Source organism: Artemia sp. Qi Xiang Cuo, chromosome 15 (assembly GCF_049724085.1).
Source record: "Artemia sp. Qi Xiang Cuo chromosome 15, ASM4972408v1, whole genome shotgun sequence".
Lineage (NCBI taxonomy): Eukaryota > Metazoa > Arthropoda > Branchiopoda > Anostraca > Artemiidae > Artemia > Artemia sp. Qi Xiang Cuo.
The window spans coordinates 28708203-28732321 of NC_142808.1; the positions used below are offsets into that span (position 1 = coordinate 28708203).

The 24119-nt window shown below is 34.7% G+C and overlaps 2 protein-coding genes across 4 annotated transcripts in view; both read left to right on the plus strand.

Annotated features, from left to right (window-relative positions):
• Nucleotides 1-24119, plus strand: part of LOC148943518 (chorion peroxidase-like) — a 353933-nt gene that overhangs the window by 253080 nt on the left and 76734 nt on the right. The gene's annotated exons all lie outside the window — the stretch shown is intronic.
• LOC148943520 (uncharacterized) overlaps nt 1-24119 on the plus strand; it is an 87849-nt gene that overhangs the window by 15708 nt on the left and 48022 nt on the right. For 2 of the 3 annotated variants that reach the window (XM_089101769.1, XM_089101771.1), the window contains exon 2: nt 23202-23309. In XM_089101769.1, the coding sequence (XP_088957895.1) occupies nt 23210-23309 (100 nt within the window). In that variant the 5' untranslated portion in view covers nt 23202-23209. Of the gene's footprint in view, nt 1-17440; nt 17568-23201; nt 23310-24119 lie in introns of those variants that run through there. The other variant, XM_089101770.1, reaches the window with a different exon arrangement.

The window sequence follows — 24119 nt, forward strand, 5'->3', positions numbered from 1 at the left end:
CTTCGTATTGTAATTTCAATTCTCAATATTTTAAGATTTGCCCTTGTCCATTAGCATCTCTTATTAACAGTTACTTTCAAAAGAAATTTTGCATAATCAAAGGCAGGACAGCGGCCCCGCCTAAGTAAAGACCAAAGTGGCTTCCATGTAATATCGTTTTTTTTTTTTGACGAGGTCGTTTCATATGGTAAGAGTGATTGTAGATCAAAAGGCATTATATCAAAACTACATCATACAAGACTACACTAGATTAGAAGACACATATGCATCCAGGCTGTCAAAACGACATGTCAGCAATATTTCATGAAATACTCAGGGTAAGTTGAATCGTTCTGAGAATACATAGGGGCATTCTGGCCTAGATCAAAAGACAATATGTAAATCCAGGTCATTAAAAGGTTGTATCTGCCAGATTTCAAGAATGGCAAAGTTAAAACTCTTAGAGAATATTGAGTAACATGTAAGACTACATCCAAAGACACGATGTGCACACAGTTTGTCAAAATGGCGTACCTTCGTGTCTTAGAAATGCCTAAGGATATTAAGTTGAATCTGTTGAGGTATATTGAGGGGGAGATAGACACAAACCCCGAGGGCCTAGAGGCAGGCGTTGTAAGTTATGCCCAGAGGACGTATGGCTCTCATGGGAGGTCTGCTCGTATAACCTTCAAGGGGGGTTCATTTGATCGGAAATTGAAAATTTTAGTTCACTTTTTAAGAGTTAAAAAAGATCGGAGGTCACCTAGTCCTCCCCCCTCCTCTGCGCCCTTTTTCCCCACCATCCGATAAAAACTTTAAGATAGCCATTTTATTGAAAATAAATAAATCATCACATAACAAAAACTCCAGGACCGACACAACCCCAGAGCCCAGTGGTAAGGGTTTTAAGTTATGTCTCAGGGGTATAAAAAGTTCTTATTTAAGGGTGGTCATATAAACTTCAGAGGTAGCTCATTTGATTGGAAATTGAAAGTTCCAGTTACTTTTTAAAAAAGTCAAAAAGTGATCCGAAGGCATCTAACCCCTACCCCCCCCCCAATACACTCTACTTTCGTTAAATTTATCCTGGGCACATAAGATCTATGAAGTATATGGTTTTGTAAACTTGGGAGGGGACTCAAATGATTAGAAATTCAAAGTTCTAGTTCCCTTTTTAAGAGTCAAAAGGGACCTGATGGCAACTAGTCCCCCCCCCCACTGCGTCAGATCAAACTTTTTATATAGCCATTTTGTTCAAAATAGACCAAAAATCATAAGACAAAAACTCCAAGGATGACAAAGCCCCCTCCCAGAACCCGAGGGCAAGTGTTGTTAGTTATACCCCTGGGTATATAAGGTTTTTAAGGAAGGAATGGTAGCATAAATTTTGAAGGCGGCTCATTCAATTATAAATCCAAATTTATAGTGTCATTTTTAAGTCAAACGTGATCGGGGGGTACTAGACCCCCCTGCAAGATCCTTTTTCCCCAAATGCATCCAATCAAATTTTGAGATATCCATTTTGTTCCAAACATTTAAAGATAAAATAACAAAACTCCAGGTTAACACAACCCCTCAAAGCCCGCAGGCAATTTTTGTAAGCTATGCAACGGGGTCATATAATATTTTTCTGTAAGGAGTGGTCGTATCTTGTTGCACGGGTAGCTGCAACCTAGTAAAGAGTGAACCATAGCCCATAGTAACCAAAAGTTAAAACACGCGCTTAGAAAAAGAACTACTTGGTGAAAATAAATGACACACTGATTCAAAAATGGTAACTATTATTTTGGTTCGTCTTAAAAGTAAAAGTTTATTGCGAAAAAAATTTTATGGTGTTTTCGAAAAAAAGTCTGAAACCCCTCGAAAATGGTGTATGATCAAAATGAAAAGTCCATTAGAGTCAACACGGTCGAAACCTGATTTTGGGAAATTACAACCTTTAATAACAAGGAAAATGACTTTGCATGGGTAGCACTGATCTGTCTCCCGTTTTTTTCTTTTCTTTTTTTTAGCAAGGCTAGGGGGTCACCAGAGTGTAATAGAAAGATGTGCAATAGCTCATTCAAACGGAAATTAAATTTGCTAGTGCCCTTTATCAGTGACCTAAAAGGTTGGAGGGCAACTAACCCACCCCCCTAAACGCCCTCTCCGCCCAAAGTCATCCAATCACAATTTTGAGATAGCCATTTTGTTCAATTTAGTTCAAAGGTGAAAAATATAATTGGTTTTGGTGATGATGTGACCCTCCAAAGTCCCTGGGGAAAGGGCTGAACAGTATATCGGTATCGGAAGTATTCATGTGACATGTATAGGTATTGACAAATTGTTATTGGTCGTATTGATATCACAGGTATCTTACAGATATTTAGTAGCTCATATAAAAGATATTGCTCATATCTACGTCCTTCCTATAAATACAACCATCAGAAATTTCAAAATGGCACTAAAAAAGGCACTTTGGGTGCAATGTCTCAAGGGAAAAAGCTGGGGCTAGTGGACTACCAGCACTTTTTAGAGATACGTTTACTGGCTCATTCGCAAGCTATTGCTCGTATCTACGTAATTTTTATAAATTCTACCATACTTAGGTGTGCTATAGCACTAAAAACAATACTGCTGTCACTTCTTAAGTAGAAAAGCTTGGAAGTATAAAACGAAATGATCATTGTAATAATAAGTAATAACCTATCATGAGGTCCAAATGGAACACCATATATTGCACACTCTTGGCTTAATGCCAGAACACCTTGTATTACGATCATGCATATCTTTACAAGAGAAGGCTTCTGACTTACTTTACAGACAGGTGATTGAATTCTGTCAATTGACAGATTACAAATTATTGAGAGATTGAGTCAGTGTCGTGTTACCACCAAAGGAATTTATCTCCTCGCTGTCATCATAATGTACGGATACATTTTCAATAAGATCCCCATTAATGCTTGTTTTATAGTTCAAATATTTTTTCCTGTCAGAATTCACCACAAATATGATTTTATCATATGCACACACCTTCTTCGAATATTTCATTTTCTCTTTGTTAAAAATACTATGCAAGTGCTTATCCTTCCAATATAGGAAAATTACTGATTTAATACATACAATGAACTAGGTAGTGTCCATAACCATCCATAGAGCACCACTTGGACAGCCGCGTAGTGTCGATGAGTGGCCATAGAGTGCCATTGGTGCAGGCGCATAAATAAAAATATAAATAATTGAAAAGCTGAAAAATTTTGCAAGTCCAAAAAAATTCTAAGTAAACAAAAAAGAAGTGTTACCTAGTTTATTGTAAGTAGTACATCGGTAATTTTCCTATATTGGAAGGATAAGCACTTGCATAGTATTTTTAACAAAGTGAAAATGAAATACTTGAAGAAGGTGTGTGCACATGATCAAATCATTGTTGCGTTGAATTCTGACAAGGAGAAATATTTGAAATATGAAACAAGTATTAATGGGGATCTTATTGGAAATGTATGCAATGCGTGCGTTGTTATGACAGTGAGGAGCTAAATTCCTTTGGAGTACCCAAGAATTTCCATCATGCAAATGGTGGATATGCGAGAGTATCATTTCCAGAGAAATTAGTGCTCAAAGAGAATGCAAACATAAAAATAATCGTCGATGACGGGGGACAACTTCTTGCTACTGCTAGTGATAGCACGTAACCTTTTGATAGATCCTACCATAACCGTTCTGGTATTAGCATTTTAAAGAAGACAAGAAGAAGAAAGGCATACTGATGCACTAATGTCATTAATCATATCATGTCTATTTGCCAAAACTGTTACCTTTGTAAAAATAATGTGATAATTGACAATGAAATGATAAGAAAAATAAAAAGGCCATTTGTAGACAATATCACTAATAAATATAAAGATGAATTGATGGAAAATAAAGCGCAAGGGAACATTGGTACTACCATTGATCATATACCAACAGATATAGTCAATGAACCCTCTAATACCACAGACGAAACGCATATTGAACCTGTAGGTGTAGGTGTCTGAAGTGTTTGTCTTTGTTGGTTTGTATGTCTGAAGTGTCTGTCTTTGTTGGTTTGTATGTCTAAAGTGCCTGTCTTTCTATGTTTGTATGTCTGAAGTGTTTGTCTTTGTTGGTTTGTATGTCCGTAGTGTCTGTCTTTGTTGGTTTGTATGTCTAAATTGCCTGTCTTTCTCTGTTTGTATGTCTGAAGTGTTTGTCTTTGTCTGTTTGTCTGTCTGAAGTGTCTGATTTTGTTGGTTTGTATGTATAAAGTGCCTGTCTTTCTCTGTTTGTATGTCTGAAGTGTTTGTCATTGTTGGTTTGTATGTCTGAAGCCTGTCTTTCTGTTTTTATATACCTGTAGCGCTTTTCTTTGTCCGTTTGGATTTCTGAACTGTTTTTGATTGTTGGTTTGTGGGTCTCAGATGCTTATCAGGATTTTTTTTTATGAAAAAACCGCATTTATTTCTCTGTCATTTTGTATTATTAGTTTGTAAAGCTATGTTTTTGTGTATAATGTACCGGTCATTGACTTTTTGTAGGAATGAACTGCCTGTCTTTCTCTGTATGTATGTCAGAAGTGTCTGTCTTTGTTTTTTTGTATGTCTGAAGTGTCTGTCTTTGCTGGTTTTCATGTTTAAAGTGCTTGTCTTTCTCTGTTTGTATGTCTGAAGTGCCTTTCTTTCTCTGTTCATATGTCTGAAGTGTATGTCTTTCTCTGTTTGTAGGTCTGAAGTGTTTGTTTTTGTTGGTTTGTATGTCTGAAGTGTCGGTTTTTCTCTGTTTATATGTCTAAAGTGTTTATCTTTCTCTGTTTGTTTGTCTGAAGTGTTTGTCTTTGTTGGTTTGTATGTCTGAAGTGTCTGTCCTTGTTGGTTTGTATGTCTAAAGTATTTGTCCTCCTCTGTTTTTATGTCTGAAGTGTTTCTCTTTGTTGGTTAGTATGTCTGAAGTGTCTGTCTTTGTTGGTTGGTATTTTTAAAGTGCCTGACTTAGTTGGTTTGTATGTCTGAAGTTTTTGTCTTTGTTGGTTTGTATGTCTAAAGTGCTTGTCTTTCTCTGTTCGTAAGTCTCATGTGTTTGTCATTGTTGCTTTTTATGTTTTAAGTGCCTGTCTTTGTTTTTTTGCATGACTAAGCTGACTGTATTTCTCTTTTTTTTTGTCCTAAGTGTCTTTCTTTGTTAGTTTGTATGTCTGTAGTGCCTATCTTTCTCTGTTTGTATGTCTGAAGTGTTTATCTTTGTTGGTTTGTATGTCTGAAGTGTTTGTCTTTGTTGGTTTGTATGTCTGAAGTGTCTGTCTTTCTATGTTTGTATTTCTAAAGTGCTTGTCTTTGTTGGTTTGTATGTCTGAAGTTTTCGTCTTTGTTGGTTTGTATGCGTAAAGTGCCTGTCTTTCTCTGTTTGTAAGTCTGAAGTGTCTGTCTTTGTTGCTTTGTATTTCTGAAGTGTCTGTCTTTGTTGGTTTGTATGTCTAAAGAGCCTGTTTTTCTCTCTTTGTATGTATGAAGTGTTTGTCTTTGTTGGTTTGTATGTCTGAAGTATTTGTCTTTGTTGGTTTTTATGTCTAAAGGGCCTGTCTTTCTCTGTTTGTATATCTGAAATGTTTATCTTTGTTGGTTTGTATGTCTAAAGTGCTTGTCTTTCTCTGTTTGTATGTCTGAAGTGTTTGTTTTTGTTGGTTTGTATGTCTGAAGTGTTTGTCTTTGTTGGTTTGCATGTCTAAAGTGTTTGTCTTTCTCGGTTTGTACGTCTGAAGTGTTTTTCTTTGCTGGTTTGTATGTCTGAAGTGTCTGTCTTTGTTGGTTTGTATTTCTAAAGAGCCTGTCTTTCTCTCTTTGTGTGTCTAAAGTGTTTGTCTTTGTTGGTTTGTATGTCTGAAGTGTCGGTCATTGTTGGTTTGTATGTCTAAAGTATTTGTCTTTCTCTATTTGTATTTCTGAAGTGTTTGTCTTTGTTGGTTTGTATGTCTGTAGTTTCTGTCTTTCTCTGTTTGTATTTCTAAAGTGCTTGTCTTTGTTGGTTTGTATGTCTGAAGTGTCTGTCTTTGTTGGTTTGTATGTCTAAAGAGCCTGTCTTTCTCTTTTTGTATGTCTGAAGTGTGTGTCTTTGCTGGTTTGTATGTCTAATGTGCTTGTCTTTATTGGATTTTTTGTCTTAAGTGCTTTTCTTTCTCTTTTTTCCTGTCTGAAGTGCTTGTATTTGTTGGTTTTTATATCTAAAGTACATGTCTTTGTTGGTTTGTTTGTCTATAGTGCACGTCTTTCTCTGTTTGTATGTCTGAAGTGTTTGTCTTTGTTGGTTTGTATGTCTGAAGTGTCTGTCTTCATTGGTTTGTATGTCTAAAGTGTCTTTCTTTCTCTGTTTGTATGTCTGAAGTGTTTATTTTTGTTGGTTTATATGTCTAAAGTGTTTGTCATTGTTGTTTTGTATGTCTAAAGTGCCTGTCTTTCTCTGTTTGTATGTCTGAAGTGTTTGTCTCTGTTGGTTTGTATGTCTGAAGCGTCTATCTTTGTTGGTTTGTATGTCTAAATCTCCTGTCTTTCTCTGTTTGTATGTCTGAAGTATTTATCTTTCTTGGTTTGTATGTTTGAAGTGTGTGTCTTTGCTGTGTCGTTGTATAAAGTGTCTGTCTTTGTTGGTTTGTATGTCTAAAGTGCCTGTCTTTCTATTTGTGTAGGTGTGAATTGTTTTTATTATTTGGTATGTTTTTCAAAGGTGTCTGTCTTTCTAGGATTTTAAGTCTAAAGTTCCTGTCTTTATCTGTTTGTATGTCTGAAGTGTTTGTCTTTGTTGGTTTGTATGTCCGAAGTGTCTTTCTTTATTGGTTTGTATGTCCAAAGTGCCTGTCTTTCTCTGTTTTTATTTCTGAAATGTTTGTCTTTGTTGGTATGTATGTCTGAAGTCTCTGTATGTTTTGGTTTGTATGTATAAAGTGCCTGTCTTTCTCTGTTTTTGTGTCTGGAGTGTCTTTCATTGTTGGTTTGTATGTCTGAAGTCTGCGTTTCTCTGTTTGTGTGTCTAAAGGGCCTGTCTTTCTCTGTTTGTATGTCTGAAGTGTTTGTCTTTGTTGTTTTGTATGTCTAAAGTGCCTGTCTTTCTCTGTTTATATGTCTGAAGTGTTTATCTTTGTTGCTTTTTATGTCTGAAGTATTTGTTTTTGTTGGTTTGTATGTCTGAAGTGCCTGTCTTTCTCTGTTTGTATGTCTGAAGTGTTTGTCTTTGTTGTTTTGTATGTCTGAAGTGTCTGCCTCTGTTGGTTTGTGTGTCTAAAGTGCCTGTCTTTTTCTGTCTGTATGTCTGAAGTGTTTGTCTTTTTTTGTTTTTATGTCTGAAGTATCTGTCTTTGTTGGATTGTATGTATAAAGTACCTGTATTTCTCTGTTTTTATGTCTGAATTGTCAGTGTTTTTTTCTTTGTATGTCTGAAGTGTCTGTCTTTCTCTGTTTATATGTCTAAAGTGCCTGTCTTTCTCTGTTTGTATGTCTGAAGTGTTGGTCTATGTTGGTTTGTGTATCTGAAGTGTCTGTCTTTCTCTGTTTATATGTCTAAAGTGTTTGTCTTTTTCTGTTTGCATGTCTGAAGTGTTAGTCTTTGTTGGTTTGTATGTCTGAAGTGTCTGTCTTTGTTAGTTTGTATGTCTAAAGTGCCTGCCTTTCTCTGTTTGAATGTCTGAAGTGATTATCTTTGTTGGTTTGTATGTCTGAAGTGTCTGTCTTTCTATGTTTGTATGTCTAAAGTGTTTGTCTTTTTCTTTTTGCATGTCTGAAGTGTTTGTCTTTGACGGTTTGTATGTCCGAAGTGTCCGTCTTTGTTGGTATGTATGTCCAAAGTGCCTGTCTTTCTCTGTTTGTATGTCTGAAATGTTTGTCTTTGTTGGTTTGTATGTCTGAAGTGTTTGTCTTTCTATGTTTATATGTCTAAATTGTTTATCTTTCTCTGTTTGTATGTCTGAAGTGTTTGTCTTTGTTGGTTTGTATGTCTGAAGTGTCTGTCATTGTTGGTTTGTATGTCTAAAGTGTTTGTCTTTCTCTATTTGTATGTCTGAAGTGTTTGTCTTTGTTGGTTTGTATGTCTGAAGTGTCCATCTTTCTCTGTTTGTATTTCTAAAGTGTTTGTCTTTGTTGGTTTGTATGTCTGAAGCGTTTGTCTTTGTTTGTTCTTATATGTAAAGTGCTAATTCTCATCTTTTCGTATTTTCAAATGTCTTATCTTTTTCACTTTGAATGTTTGAAACTTTAGTCTTTGTTATTTTTTATGTCTTAAGTGTCTGTGTTTGTTTTTGTTTTTGTCTAAAGTGATTTCCTTTCTATGTTTGTATTTCTGAAGAGTTTGTCTTTGTTATTTTGTATGTCTGAAGTGTCTGTCTTTCTCTTTTTATATGTCTAAAGTGTTTATCTTTCTCTGTTTGTATGTCTGATTTGTTTGTCTTTGTTGGTTTGTATGTCTGAAGTGTCTGTCATTGTTGGTTTGTATGTCTAAAGTGCCTGTCTTTCTAAGTTTGTATGTCTAAAGTGTTTGTCTTTGTTGCTTTGTATGTCTGAAGTGTCTGTCTTTCTCTGTTTATATGTCTAAAGTGTTTATCTTTCTCTGTTTGTATGTCTGAAGTGTCTGTCTTTCTCTGTTTATATGTCTAAAGTGTTTGTATTTCTCTGTTTTCATGTCTGAAGTGTTTGTCTTTGTTAGTTTTTGAGTCTGAAGTATTTATCATTGTTGGTTTTTATGTCTAAAGCGAATGTCTTTCTCTGTTTGTATGTCTTAGGTGTTTTTCATTGTTGGTTTGTATGTCTGAAGTGTCTGTCTTTCCCTGTTTATATGTCTAAAGTGTTTGTATTTCTCTGTTTTCATGTCTGAAGTGTTTGGCTTTGTTGGTTTGTATGCCTGAAGTGTGTGTCTTTGTTGGTTTGTATGTCTAAAGTGCCTGTCTTTTTATGTTTGTATGTCTGAAGTGTTTGTCTTTGTTTGTTTTTATATCTGAAGTGTCTGTCTTTCTATGTTTATATGTCTAAATTGTTTATCTTTCTCTGTTTGCATGTCTGAAGTGTTTGTCTTTGTTGGTTTGTATGTCTGAAGTGTCTTTCATTGTTGGTTTGTATGTCTAAAGTGCCTGTCTTTCTCTGTTTGTATGTCTGAAGTGTTTGTCTTTGTTGGTTTGTATGTCTGAAGTGTCTTTCTTTGTTGGTTTGTATGTCTATAGTGCCTGTCCTTCTCTATTTGTATGTCTGAAGTTTTTTCTTTGTTGGTTAGTATGTCTGAAGTGTCTGTCTTTGTTGGGTTGTATGTCTAAAGTGTCTGTATTTCTTTGTTTGTATGTCTGAAGTGTTTGTCTTTGTTGGTTTGTATGTTTAAAGTGCCTGTCTTTCTATGTTTGTATGTCTGAAGTGTTTCTCTTTGTTGGTTTATATGTCTGATGTGTCTGTCTTTGTTGGTTTGTATGTATAAAGTACCTGTCTTTCTCTGTTCGTATGTTTAAAGTGTCTGTCTTTGTTGGTTTGTATGTATGAAGTCTCTGTCTTTGTTGGTTTGTATGTCTAAAGTGCCTGTCTTTCTCTGTTTGTATGTCTGAAGTGTTTGTCTTTGATGGTTTGTATGTCTGAAGTCTCTGTATTTGTTGTTTAGTATGTATAAAGTGTCTTTCTTTCTTTGTTTTTATGTCTAAAGTGTTTGTCTTTGTTGGTTTGTATGTCTGAAGTCTGTCTTTCTCTGTTTGTGTGTCTAAAGGTCCTGTCTTTCTCTGTTTGTATGTCAGAAGCGTTTTTCTTTGTTGGTTTGTATTTCTTAAGTGTCTGGCTTTATCGGTTTGTGTGTCTAAAGTGCTTGTCTTTCTCTTTTTGTATGTCTTAAGTGTATATCTTTGTTGGTTTGTATGTATAAAGTGCCTGTCTTTCTCTGTTTTTATGTGTGAAGTGTTTGCAAGTCCAAGTGTTTGTCTTTGTTGGTTTCTATGTCTAAAGTGTCTGTCTTTCTCTGTTTATATGTCTGGGTTGGTGTTTGCAAGTCCAAGTGTTTGTCATTGTTGGTTTGTATGTCTAAAGTACATGTCTTTTTTCTGTTTGTATGTCTGAATCTATTTTTTTGTATGTCTGGGTTGGTGTTTGCAAGTACAAGTTTTTGTCTTTGTTGGTTTGTATGTCTGAAGTGTCTGTTTTTCTCTGTTTGTATGTCTGAGTCTATTTGTTTGTATGTCTGGGTTGGTGTTTGCATGTCCAAGTGTTTGTCTTTGTTGGTTTGTATGTCTAAATTTCTTTCTTTCTCTATTTGTATGTCTGAATCTATTTGTTTGTATGTCTGGGTTGGTGTTTGTAAGTCTAAGTGTTTGTCTTTGTTGGTTTGTATGCAAAAAGCCGTCAGGTAAAGTTGTGGGTGAAAAGGGTGAGTACTTCAACTTGTAAAATAGGTTTAAGAGGGATATTAAGAAAGGAACTTGTTTTGAACAGATATAATAAAGCCTTTTGAAAAGCATTGCTTGGTGTTAGGGTATTCAAAAAGCCATAATGTAAAGTTGTGGGTGATAAGGATGAGTACTTCAAGTTGTAAAATTGGTTTATGAGGGACATTACGTAAAGAACTTGTTCTGAAAAGATATATTCGGGGGAGTCAAAAAGTTGTGGGGGGGGGGGAGGGGACCCTTCTGTGTCTCATTTGTGCAAAAAAGTATTAAAAAAAATGGGTTTGGGGGCCCGGGGGAGGGGTCCCTTTGGGGGCCCGGGGGAGGGGCGCTTTGGAGGCCCGGGGGAGGGGGACTTGGGGGGGCCGGGGGAGGGGCCCAATTGGGTTCCAGGTGGGCCCTTTGGGGGCATGGGGGGAGGGGGCCCTTTGGGGTTTGGGTATGGGACCTTACAACACTGTTCAAATGGAACTTGTGTATTATAACGACCACAGAGTTTCACCACAAATCATCTTCTAAAATGTCTCAAACTGTTTCGCCCAAAAAATTCCTAAAATACCGATTAATTTGTTTCGCCCAAATTATCTGCTAAAAGTAATTCCTGCGTGTTCCTTTGTTTCGGCATCCCTGCGCTGTCACATTTGAAATTCCCTGGAAACCATTTCCCGCGTAAAATACATTCAATCTGTCTTGATCTGTGTGAATTTCTGAAAAAAATCTAAGGTGTTCCTGGTTACACTATTATAGCTTTGATAGAATATTAATATTTATCTCTCTGACCTAAAGATCAAAGAAGTCATATTTAAAAATAGATTATTAATTTGTCTCTCAGACCTAAAGATCAGAGAAGCCATATTTAAAAATAAAATCCCCTCATGTTTCTTGTCCAAGTCGATTGTGCAAATCAATTTCTCAGAAATTCTGGCCCCTCTAGTGGATCAATACACTTATAATAAATTATGTAACATCAGTGAAAATATTGCGTCACTCCCGTCTGTATCCATTAGGCTTAGAAAAATCCCCTGATTGACCTTGAAAGAGGTGTCATTGACCCTTTAGTGGATCAATAATCCATGCTTAAATTATGTATATTTCGCGCTGGTACCCCCTTTTCTACTATCCTGGAGGTATATCAGGTTCTTATGTGAGGGTTTTGAAATTAGTTGAAAGATCAGATAAGTTTAGCCCCCACCCCCACTCAAACAACTTATGAACACCATTCTATTCCAAAACTTAAGGGAGCTGACTCCTGGTCTTCTCTGCATTACCCGACCCTCCCCCCACCCAAAAAAAAACTACTTGATAATGACGTTCTGTTCCAAAGATTATGGAAACTCACCCCTGGTCCTCCATGACCCAACAACCACCCCCTCCCAAAAAGAACAACAAACAGCAACAACAGTTTATTAACAATATTTTATTCCAAAACTTATGAGAGCTGACTTCTGGTCCTCCATGGCCTGATACCCCTCCCTCCGCGAAAAATATCAATAACTAATAAATGATGGGATCTGGCCCCTATCCTTCCATTCATGGCCCGACACCCTTCCCCCCCCCTTGCCCCAAACAAAACTTATTAACGATATTTTATTCAAAAAATCATGGGAGTTTACCCTTGGCCTTCCTTCCATGGCTCAAGCCTGCTAGAAATAAAAGCTTGGGACTATAAGCGTTAGAACTTTAAATCCGGCTCTGAGTGAAACAAGATCTTGAGCTAGTGAGCTTTTAGCAATTAATACCATTATATATATCAAATATTCGGTTCATTGAGTATTCGTTATTTGTCGAATAGTCAGTTGTCGAATATTCTATTTCGGAACTTTCCGAGAAAGAAGTTTTTTAAAGAAAAGTTAAGGCCATACTAAACGTACGATCAGCAGAAATATAAACCTATTATAACTCAAAGTTAAAATGACCATATATTAATATTTAAGAATAAATGAAACCCAAAACGAACAGAAATTAAATAATCAATCAAAGCAATAAAACATACAACAGGTACTAATATAAATGGATAAATAAGTCTTAAAACAAGTGAAATTTAAATTGAATATACAAATAAAGCTTAAAAAGAACAAAATATTTGGCAATTGAAGTATAAACGAAACCCAAAACGAACAGAAATTAAATAAACAATCATAGAAAACAAACACACAATAGGTACTAAATGAATAAATAAATCTTAAAATGAGTTAAACTTAAATTGAATATGCAAATCAAGCTTGAAATGAACAAAAATCAGTACAAACAAGAGCTTGGGTATAGAGCCTACTGCTTCATTGGCACTTTACGGAAAAAGAATTTTACTACAAATATTTTCGTTTGTACTTATTACGACATTGAAAATAAACATAAAGATTACAGTAAAATTAAATTTTGAACTGATGAGCTTTCAGAAATTAATATCATTATACAGTATATTAAATATTCAGTTTAATTTCATTAGTTCTTTCCGAGACTGTTCAAGACGGATATAGCTTCACTACAAACAAGAGTGGACACTGCCCCTTTCCCTAACTGTAAAAGTCTAAAACCTGCTGTGTCATTTGTGATTCACTAAAAATGAATTTTGTTACAAACATTTTGCTTTCCAGTTATTATAGCATTGAAAATGAAAATAAGATTAAAGTGAAATAAAAGACTTTTCAAGAAACATATAGTTTCAGTAGAGCGCCAATGACGCAGTAGGTTTTAGACTTCTACATTGAGAGAAGGAGGCAAAACCCAAACTTTTGTTTGTAGTGATTTCTGTTCATTTCAAGCTTGATTTGCATATTCAATTTAATTTTCACCCGTTTTAAGATTTGTTTATTCGTTTATATTAGTACCTGTTCGTTTTGAGGTTCATTTATTCTTTAATAGTAATTTCTTGTCGTTTTGAGTTTGAGTTATTGTAGGTTTCTATTTCTCGTGATCTTAAGTTTAATGTGACCTTTGCTTTTCTTTAAAAGGCTTCTTTTTAGAAAGTTTTTTTAAATTAGTTTCTTTCAAAACATCGCGTAAGATTAGTTTCCAGTAAAGCAGTAGTTTTTCAGAATTCCACAAATTTACAAAAATATTACGAGTCAGTTTATTTCAACCAGTATTGCAGATATATGTTGTACAAACTACGAAGCAGTAATTTTTGTTCTTTTTAAGTTTCAACTTTACTTTTTATTTCCATCAGAAAAAAATTCATGCTTTTCTTGTCAGATAAAGAGTCCAAATTATGCTCGTCCAGGTTATCTAAAAAATTGTAAGGGGAAAAGGGTAGTTTATATAAGTGCTCTGAAAATTCAGGAGCATTATATATACTACATTTTAAAGTTCCATTTTGTTTACTTTCGTTTGAATAAAAAAAAATTATTCGCTTATTAGGACGAAAATAAAATGTTAATTGTTTTCCTTATTAATTTTCCTGCATGATTGCCTAATGAAGTCATAGCTCTATCCGCATTAGCCATTATCCGGTTAATTTAACATTGAAATGACCTGCTTATTGCTGTTAATTAATTGACTCTTGTGATAGGTTAATGATTGAACAGATACGGTAGTATTTGTCTTCTCCTTTAATTAAAAATCTAGATTTTTTTTCAAACGCAAGTAAATAGCAATGTGCAAATTAATACGAGCAGAAATCAGCCTATATATAAAAGGAAGGATGCACCTTACCCTTTTCTCCCTCTATCCTCTGTTAGGAGGTATACTTCCTAAAAAGTGCTTTAGGACCCAACGGATACAAGCAGTTGTTGATTGCAAGTTTAGCATCAAACAGTTGGTGGTAACGAACTGATGAATTCTTTTGGTAACGAGCCGAACTATTCGATAACGAACTGTAAGTAAGGAGCGACCAGGGTTAATAGTAACTGAAACTGTAAAAAGTTCGGCAAGCAGAAATTAGCCTATGAGTGAGAGGGATGATTTACCTTACCCTCTCTCCCTCTTTCCTTTGACGTTTGATTTGTATTTCTAAAAAGTGCTTCAGAATGTAACAAATAATACCAGTTGTTTGTTGATTGCACGTTTAATATCAAACAGTTCGTGGTAATGAACCACAGTATAAATAAGACAGTATGATCATTCCCTTTCTCAACCATTATAAAAACCCGTACCGAGATGCAAGTGCTCCGCAGAACATTTAAACAACTATAAACATAAGCGACATTTGATTTTTTCACAGGTAGACAAGTCACATTTCTCTTGAACGCGAAACTTGGCTTCAACGTTGTAACACTAAATTTTAAAGAATCTAATTTTAAATTAAACTACTCCAATACATATATTAAAATCGGTAATTAGTAGTGAAATGTTATTCTTAGATGTTTTTTAGGAATTACAAGTAGGTTGAAAAGTCTCGAGTTGGTTTCAAAGGCATTTTGAGAAAGTGTCTGCCAAAATACGTGTTCCAGGGTAATTGGACCGCTGATGGCAGATCAAATGAGAGCACCATTATTCAGTGACTGACAAATTTACACTGACCCGCTAATGACAGAGTAAATGGGAGGAGCTGTTTGTATGCGCCGAGGATGTAGTGCCAAAAATCAATAAGCTTTGATCTCACTGTTATGTTATTTATGTACAATATAATGAACTGATGAATTCCTTGGGTAACGAACAGGTCTATTTTGGTAACGAACTTTAAGTAAGGTGCGACCTGGGTTAGCAATAACTGAAATTGTAAAAAGCTTTGAAAACAAATGAAAATTAAAGAATCCGCTTTTTTTAGTAATTTTGGATGATAATTGTACGGTTATTTTCGAACCCTATTAAGAGTGAACTAGTGTTTTTACTACATTGTGTACAGAAAGCGAGAATTTGGGGGCCGACATATGCTTGTCTTCAATTTGCACAAAAGCTTTGGCACTATTAATCCCAGTGAAATTTTGGATCTATTCATAGTAAATTAGTGAGGTAAATCAAAAAATATTTGGGTATGCCAGAAACTGAAATAGTGAATCTGTAATTAACATATATAGTACTATGGAATATTTTGATGTTTACTATTAGCACAATCAACCATATATTTTCATTACACACACTCTGATAAAGATTCTTTTAATCAAGAAAACGACTGAGGGCATAGTTGTCAGACTTCTGTTGTATCAATTTTGACAGTGCATATACAGAATTTTTGTTTTTATTTGTAGCAAATTGCAAATAATATTTCTGGAAAAATTATGGAACTTGGAGAGTAAAATTATTATCCCAGGGAGGAAAGAGTACTTTTGCAAAATTTGGAAAAAGTGGAAACGCACTGTCTGACAGAAACTTTTTGGTTACTTGTTAATTTTATCAAAGCCGCACTTTGGTTAAGTTCAATAAAATTCAGACGTTATCATCATCCAATGATAAAAAAAAATCTAAAAAGAACAATAAATCTTATTTTTTCCTCAGGAATTTCTACAGGAACGTTTTCTGGTATTTTCGTACCTTGACTGATCCTCTAGCTCTTCACTAGGAGCGTAGTTGTTGCGTTTAATAGTGATTTTTCCTTGCATTTGAGGGTAAAATGTCAAATTAATAATCCTGGAATATATGTAATCTTTTGTCATTAAAATTAATCGAATTAACAGCAACCATTCTTGAATCAGCTTCAATTGCTGATTTTTCTCATTTGACAGGTTTTTTTTTCAAAACAAGGTTTTAAATTATTGGTTATGCAGGGTCCAGTTTTGACTTAATGGGCCCGAGCCTTATATATTGTTGCCATTTAAAGAGAGTAAATAAGACATCCGTGAATTTACGTGTACTCTTTTGATAAAGTGCTTCATAAGATACTGAATAGGCTTAAACTTGAGAAATGTCGGTACAGATTTTCTTCTTTTCTTGTGATTGACTCTAAAAAGGGAAAGTAGTAAAAACAAAGAAACTTGACAATGAAAAGGACACATTGGGAAAATAAAGCTAGCTAATTTGACATTAAAATATATTTTGACACTAAAAGAGAAATATGGCTAAAATTTTTCTTGAAGTATTGGTTTCGCTAGCCTTGACTTGATTAATGTACAAATCACCGTTCATTTCACGGCATGGTAATTAGCGCGGCTAAACGTGCTAAAATAACAGTTGTTTTCCCTTTTTTGCATCAGGTGAGTAATAAATGTCCATGGGTAGATTTCTTAGAGATCAAACTATCTATTTCCCTGATTCTCTGTTCAAATTTTGAACAAAATTTTACTAAAGTATTCATGTCCAATAACGGCAAACGTAAACGTCCCTTTGAGTATGCTACACCCAAACATGGGTCAATAAACATTAAATACTAAACATGAACGATAATCGAATTAATAAATATTCTTGTTATAAATAATTTTGTAAGTGATATGTTAGTTTAGCTAGAAGTGAGATCAAAACTATTGTTGAAAAAAAAATCTAAAGCGGAATTTGGATCCAATGGATCCATGGTCAGTAGGAAGATAAAGAAGAAGAAGGACTCAAACGAATATTTCGCCTATATACAACAAGGAGTCCTCAAAGTTGACAGCCCCTTTGAACCTTTTAAATGGTTCCCAATAATCTTTGACGAACCATAAAATCAGTAAATTTTAGTGTACAATTTTAATTCACTAGAAAATTCAAGTAAGGTCAGTTTTCCGTACCATTTTATATTGGAAACTTGGTTACTTTTACGGATAACCGACAGAGAGGAAGTGAAGGCTCTGAACGTTGCATTTTATTTCTCAGATTCAAACAAGTTCTTCTATCTCTAATCCAGAATTCAAATTTTGACCTTTACGCTTAAATGCTATTGTTCAAACAATCCTTAATGCTTGTAGGCAACGTTTTATTTTGGATAATACATTGATTGTTTTTTCTAAATAGAATGATATCCTACCTGTAGAATTTACTTTTTAAACATATTCCGTATAAAGCAAATGTAAAGAACGCTTTCCACATCTTTAAAATCCTTGTTCTTCAATGCTAATTGAAGGTCGTGTTGATGAGTATTACTTCACTGCCCTGCTTCGCCGGGAATCTTTCTAATCTTTTGGCAAAATACGCCTAATTTATGATTTTTTATTTTATTTTAAGAATCAAAAACCCGTTGGGAAGGAATTATCGTCAGCAGGTACGTCACTTTGGCAATAGGAAGTACTCAGATGAAAACTTTCACCTTCATTTACTACCTGTTGGTCTTCTTGAACCAACAAAAACAGTGGTTTTCTTCAGTGAATTTCTTGTTGATAAATGTATACGGATAAGAATAATTGAGGACAATTTCAAAACAAGGGTAATGGTCATTTAGTTTATTTCAAGCGTTTCTCACGCTTGCTTTTCCAAAGTCTGTGAGTGCCAACAAACAGGGGTGAATTCAGATTTAATGTTGGACTGGGACATCAATGACACTTTAGCTCCCGTGTTGGCACGTTTTGCCCCTCAACCATGTAAATAGAGCATCTTTGAATTTTCATGGGCGCAGAAAAAACTTTGGAATCAGCATAAAAAACAATGTTTTGATAGATTAATTCGGGTCAAAATTCCTTTTGCTAGATTATTGGTTGATATTGGCCCGAGTAGCTCCTTATAGTTCGTTACCCCAAACTGTTTACTTCTACAAATAATTCCATGTGTATTTTTAATCGGTCCCGCAATCCCTCCTTTTTCAGAATTTCCCGCAATCTCTCCTTTTCTTCATTCTTTTTATGTGTCTTTATTTCCCTTTGGCTGCTCAATTTTATCTATGCGGAGAATTTTCCAAGGGCAAAATGTCGGGAAAGGGGATTTTTCGGGTCGGGGGGAATATGGTGGAACCTCCCAGATCTGCCCATGGCAACAAAATATCGATGAAAAAGGTTTTTGATTGAAGAGATGCATTAAATTATGCTCGTATAGTGAATGTTGAGGCTAATATAGCTCAGAGATTCTTAATGTGTGAATTGAGCAGCAACTAGCGAAGATGCTGAGACAGGAGCAATGGATACAATATGATGGCTGATCATTTTTACCGACCAAGTTTAAGCTTTCGGTAAAACGATGGATATAATTCTTAAATATCTAAAAATCGGTGGCACTCCACATCTCAATATATGAACCGAATTTCTCTTGCGGACTCCTTGAACTAGGATAGATACACTAGATAACTGGTGGAAATAATTAATTTGAAAATATGCGATGCTCTATAACGGCTAGTTTCGTTTGATAGGCAGTCTATAACAGCCATTCATGTTTAGGGACGAATGGTATACTACTAGTCAGTATGACCTCTTAGACTGGGAAGCTACATAAATACCCTTTCAATAGTTCCCAGAATTTGTTTTTTTCGACTAGGCAATCAAACAGTTCGTGGTAACGAACTGTAAGTAAGGAGTGACCCGGCTCAATGGTAACCGAAACTCTAGAAAACGGGTTTTTGATACCAATAGATACATAAAAAAAAAATAATCAGATTTTAATGTTGATTTCAAATATATAACTTTCATCAAGTTTAGTGCTACCCATCAAAAGTTACGCGCCTGAGAAAATTTAGCTGATTTTCAAAAAAGGGGGAAAGACCCCCTAAAAGTTATAGAACCTTAATGAAAATCACACCATCATATTCAGCGTATCAGAGAACCCTCCTGTGGAGGTTTCAAGCTCCTATCTACAATTGTGGAATTTGCATTTTTTGCCAGAAGAAAGATCACGGATGCGTGTTTATTTGTTTTTTTGTTTGTTTTTTTTTCCCAGGGGTGATTGTATCGACCCAATGATCCTAGAATATCGTGGGAGGGCTCATTGAAACGGAAATTAAAAGTCCTAGTGCCCTTTTTAAGTGACCAAAAAAAATGGAGGGTAACTAAGCCCCCTCCAATGCTCATTTTTTTCCCAAATTAATCTGATCAAAATTTTGAGAAAGTCATTTTGTTCAGTATGGTTGATAATATAATAACTATGTCCTTTAGGATGACTTAATCCCCCGAAGTTACCGGGGGGAGGGCTAAAAGTTATGAACTTTATCCAATGTTAACATATAGTATTGGTTATTGGGGAGTATTCAGAAGTTTTCAGGAGGGTTTTTTTCTGGTAGTGGGGGGATGGGTCGGTGGTTATGTTGGAGAATCTGTTCATGAAGGAAGTTTTCATGGGGGAAGGGAAATTGCCATGAAGGGGGCGCCGGACTTGCCAGCATTATTTATTGGTTATTGGGAAGTATACAGACATTTTCAGGAAGGATTTTTTTCTGGAGGGTGGGGCTGGAGGAGGGGGTTACTCGGGAGAATCTTTCCGTGGAGGATGTTTCTTTGGGGTAAGGGACATTTCTATGAAGGGGGCGCCGGATTTCCAAGCATTATTTAAAAAACGATCAAATTAAATTAAAAAAAAACAATTTTTTTTCAACTGAAAATAAGAAGCAACATTAGAACTTAAAACGAACAGAAATTATAACGTATATGAGGGGGAGGGGTTCTCCCCCAAGTGAATACCTCGCTCTTTACGATACAGTTTTTTTTAGTGCTTTCAAAAGAGCTATCTATTTTAACTAAACGGCCTTTGTGATTCAGGGGTTTGTGAATTAATTTTTTTTTACTTTTAACGTAAAGAGCGCGGTATTGACTAAGGGGAGAATCCCCTCATATACGTAAAAAACATATACGTAATAAAAAACACAATAAAAAAACAAGCGATACGGCTCAATAGTAATCGAAACTTTTAAAAACGGAATTTTGATGTCAATAAATGTATCAAAAGAATGGGTTTATAATGCTGATTCTAAATATATAATTTTATTAAGTTTAGTATTACTCATCAAAGGCTACGAGCCTGAGAAAATTTGCCCGATTTTTTAAAGAGGGGGGAAACATCCCCTACAAGTGAAAGAATTTTAATGAAAATCACACCGTCAGATTCAGCGTATCAGAAAACCCTTTTACAGAGGTTTCAAGCTCATATCTGCAAAAATCTGCAACTTTGTATTTTTTGCCAGAAGAAAAATATACGAATATAGAGGTTCGTTACGTAAGTTAATTTGTAAATTACGTCATAACCAAATTTAGAGACATCCATTTAGCAAAAGAAAAGTAAATTTTTTATGCAAATTTTGTTTACTTATTCATTGACGGTGAGCGAAAATAAAAGCTGCATTAACTAAAAAACGATCAGAAATTAAATTAAAAAAACAAGTTTTTTAAACTGAAAGTAAGGAGCGACATTAAAACTTAAAACGAACAGAAATTATTCCGTATATGAAAGGGACTGTCCCCTCCTCAACGCATCGCTCTTTACGCTAAAGTTTGACTCTGTCTCACAACTTTATTTTTTAAAACAATAAAAAACTTTAGCGTAAAGAGCGAAGCATACCTTTCAAGAGGAACTCGGTTGTTTTTTTTTTATAAGTATTTATTTGCGTGTGCTAAGAGCTTTATGTCTAACTTTAAGATTGATATAATTTTCAAATTTATAATCAGCATAAATAAAATATTTTTTGAATTTCCTTTTTTCGAGTTTCATTTTCTACTTACAAGGGCCGCTTTTCACTTGGAGTTTGTTGTTACGAACTGTTTGATCCAATGCTGTCTTAAATGTGAGTGAGGCTACTACTCCCTCCTTGAACCCCCTCCTTCACGGTTAAGTTAAATATTCGTATAACAATACTTCTAGAATGGTAGTTATCCCTGGGAAACTGAAAATTCCAAATATTTATTAGAAGGAATGGGGATGGGGCGCTGAATATAAAAAATATTAATGTCATCATTTCCACGATTTTAATGTGAGTTTTTTGGACAATCTTCTTATAAAGATGTCTCTCATGTATGCAGGAATGGGCTGTCTCCTCCTCAATACCTCGCTCTTTACGCGAAAGTTTTTTATTGTTTAAAAAAATAAAGTTGTCTGACAGATTCAAACTTTAGCGTAAAGAGCGAGGTATTGAGGAGGGGACAGCCTCTTTCATATACTGAATAATTTTTGTTCGTTTTAAGTTTAATGTCGCTCCTTACTTTCAGTTAAAAAAAACTTGTTTTTTTATTTCTGAACGTTTTTGAATTAATGCAGCTTTGATTTTGGCTCACCGTACATGAATAATTAAAACGAAATTTACATATTAATTTTACTTTTTTGGCTAAATGGATTTGTCGAAATTTTGTTCTGACGTAACTTACGAATTAATTTACGTAATGAACTTTTATATTCGTATGTTTTATTACGTATATTAGGGAGTTTGCCCCCTAGTCGATACCTTGCTCTTTACTCTAAAGTTTGAATTTTGTTCGAATCAAAAACCCCTGAATCACAAAGGCCGGTCAATTAGAATAGATAGCTCTTTTGAAAGTACTAAAAAAAACTTTAGCGCAAAGGGCGAGGTATTGAATAGGAGGCGAACCCCCTCATATACTTAATAATTTCAGTTTGTTTTAAGTTTTAATGTTGCTTCTCACTTTCAGTTGAAAAAACTAGTTTTTATTTAATTTCTGATCGTTTTTTAAATAAGGCCGGGAAATTCGGCGCCGCCTTCATAGAAATGTCTCTTCCCCCAAGGAAACATCCTTAATGGAAGGATCCTCTTCCGTAACCCCCTCCTCTGACACCCCTTCCATCAGAAAAAAATCCCTCCTGAAACGTCTTTATACTTCCCATTAACCAATACTATATGTAAACAATGGGCAAAGTTCATAACTTCCAGCCCTTCTCCCGGGAACTGTGGGGGATTAAGTCATCCTCAAAGACATATTTATTTACTTACAGTTCGTTATCACGAACTGTTTGATGTCCCCTTTCTTTCTGTGAATTTCCTGACGGTAATCATAGTGCCACCCCACCTCTCAGCCGTACGAAAAGATCGATCAAGTGGACAGCTTCACTTACCTCGGTAGTATTATTAGTAAAGATGGTGGGTGCAGTGAAGATGTTAAAAGTAGAATAGCCAAGGCCCAATGTGTTTTTTCACAGTTAAAAAAAAGTTTGGAAGAATAGGAAGATAAGTCTGCAAACCAAGATTAGAATATTCGTATATTCTTATTCGAATATTGTTTTGATCACCTTGTCATGATGTGTTTTGAAGTGTCAAACCAATATGTTTGACTTGTTAACTGAAGTTTTGTAGTAGCAATTCCTCATTCTGTTTGATCTGTATATTGTAATTGAAATTTTAAAGTTCTCATTTCTGGGTTCTGTTTGCATACAAATCACATTATTGATTTCGAATCAATCACGGCTGAACCACCGTGATTTCGAAATTTTTGTCTGGTTATAAACTTTCAGTCAAAATAAGTCCATTGGACGAAATTGGGAAAAAAGGGACGTGGGAGGGAGCCAAGTTACCTTCCAGCATTTTTGGTCACTGAAAAGGGCACTATAACTTTTAATGACCGTTCGAATGAGCTCTCTCTTGATGTTCTTGGACCACTGGGTTGGTACGATTACCCCTGAAAAAAAAAATACCCCTGAAACGACCCCTGTACGATTACCCCTGAAAAAAAAAGAAGCACGCATCCGTGATCTTTCTTCTGGCAAAAAATACAAAGTTGCACTTCGGTTTTGTTTTCAAACGAGGGTCGTTTGAAGTTTGAATCATTATTTGACTTTATATCTGCTGGTATTTGATTTAATGTGGTTCTTTACTTTTTTTTGAAAACTTCATTATTTATATATATATATATATATATATATATATATATATATATATATATATACATACATATATATATATATATATATATATATATATATATATATATATATATATATATATATATATATATATATATATATATATATATATATATATATATATATATATATATATATATATATATATATATATATATACGATTTACTGCTATTACGAGGCGCTTCTTAATTTCAGTTCCTCGCCAGGAACTCTTTATAATATGACAGTGGGGTTTTGTTTTACTTTGATTTAACAAAGCTTTCAAATTATTTCTTGTAGATTTTGAGATGATCTGCCATTTTTGGTCATTCCCAGTAGCAATATGGATATCTTTTGCCAAATTATCTTTATGCTCACCAATTGGAGATCATATTGCTGTTCAAGAAGGTATTTAGCTTTCATATTATATCGTATTTTAAAAATTAAATCAAGACCATTACTTTATTTTCTTATACAAGGGTTTGGAGCTTATACAAGGGTTTGGAGCTTATACAAGGGTTTGGAGCCTATACAGAAAACTTAATTGTTCAAATTTTTTTATAATGCCAGGGATTTTTCTTCTGGATAAATTTGTGAGTTTTGTTAAATAGAACAAGAATGGACAGAATTTTGAGCTGATTTGTAGTCAAAGATAGCCTCCAGGCCAAAGAATTATAAGCCTTTTTTCTCCAGGATAGGTCGGACTCGAGGTTGGGAGTTTCTTTTACGAACGTGTCAAAATAGTAAATTTTATGTTAATTGACTTATGAAATCACTGAGTTTGAAAATATGGATTGCACGGCATTTTGTGGTTTGATTTTCCCTTACCGTTATCATAATTCTGTTTGACAGCTTAGATTCTGCTGAGATGAGCACTGATGTGGAACCAGGCGAAAGTTACCAATTGCAGCTTATTTAGTATAGATTTTTTCTTAAACTGAATACTAGAGAAACCGGAGGAAAACTATTTTATTTTCAAGATAAATAAGCGTAAAAAAAAAAAAAAAAAAAAAAAAAAAAAAAAAAAAAAAAAGTCAAGTTTGACTTGCAATAAAATTAATGTATCTAAAGCATTGATAACTTAAATGATAACTGGTATTTTAAAGTTTATAAAAGCTCTTTTAACTTTTGAACCACAAGATTGGTTTAGTAAAACCCGGAAGATGTTCAGAGGAGAGAAGAAATACCTACTTGGCAAAGAAACGTTCTGAGTATGAG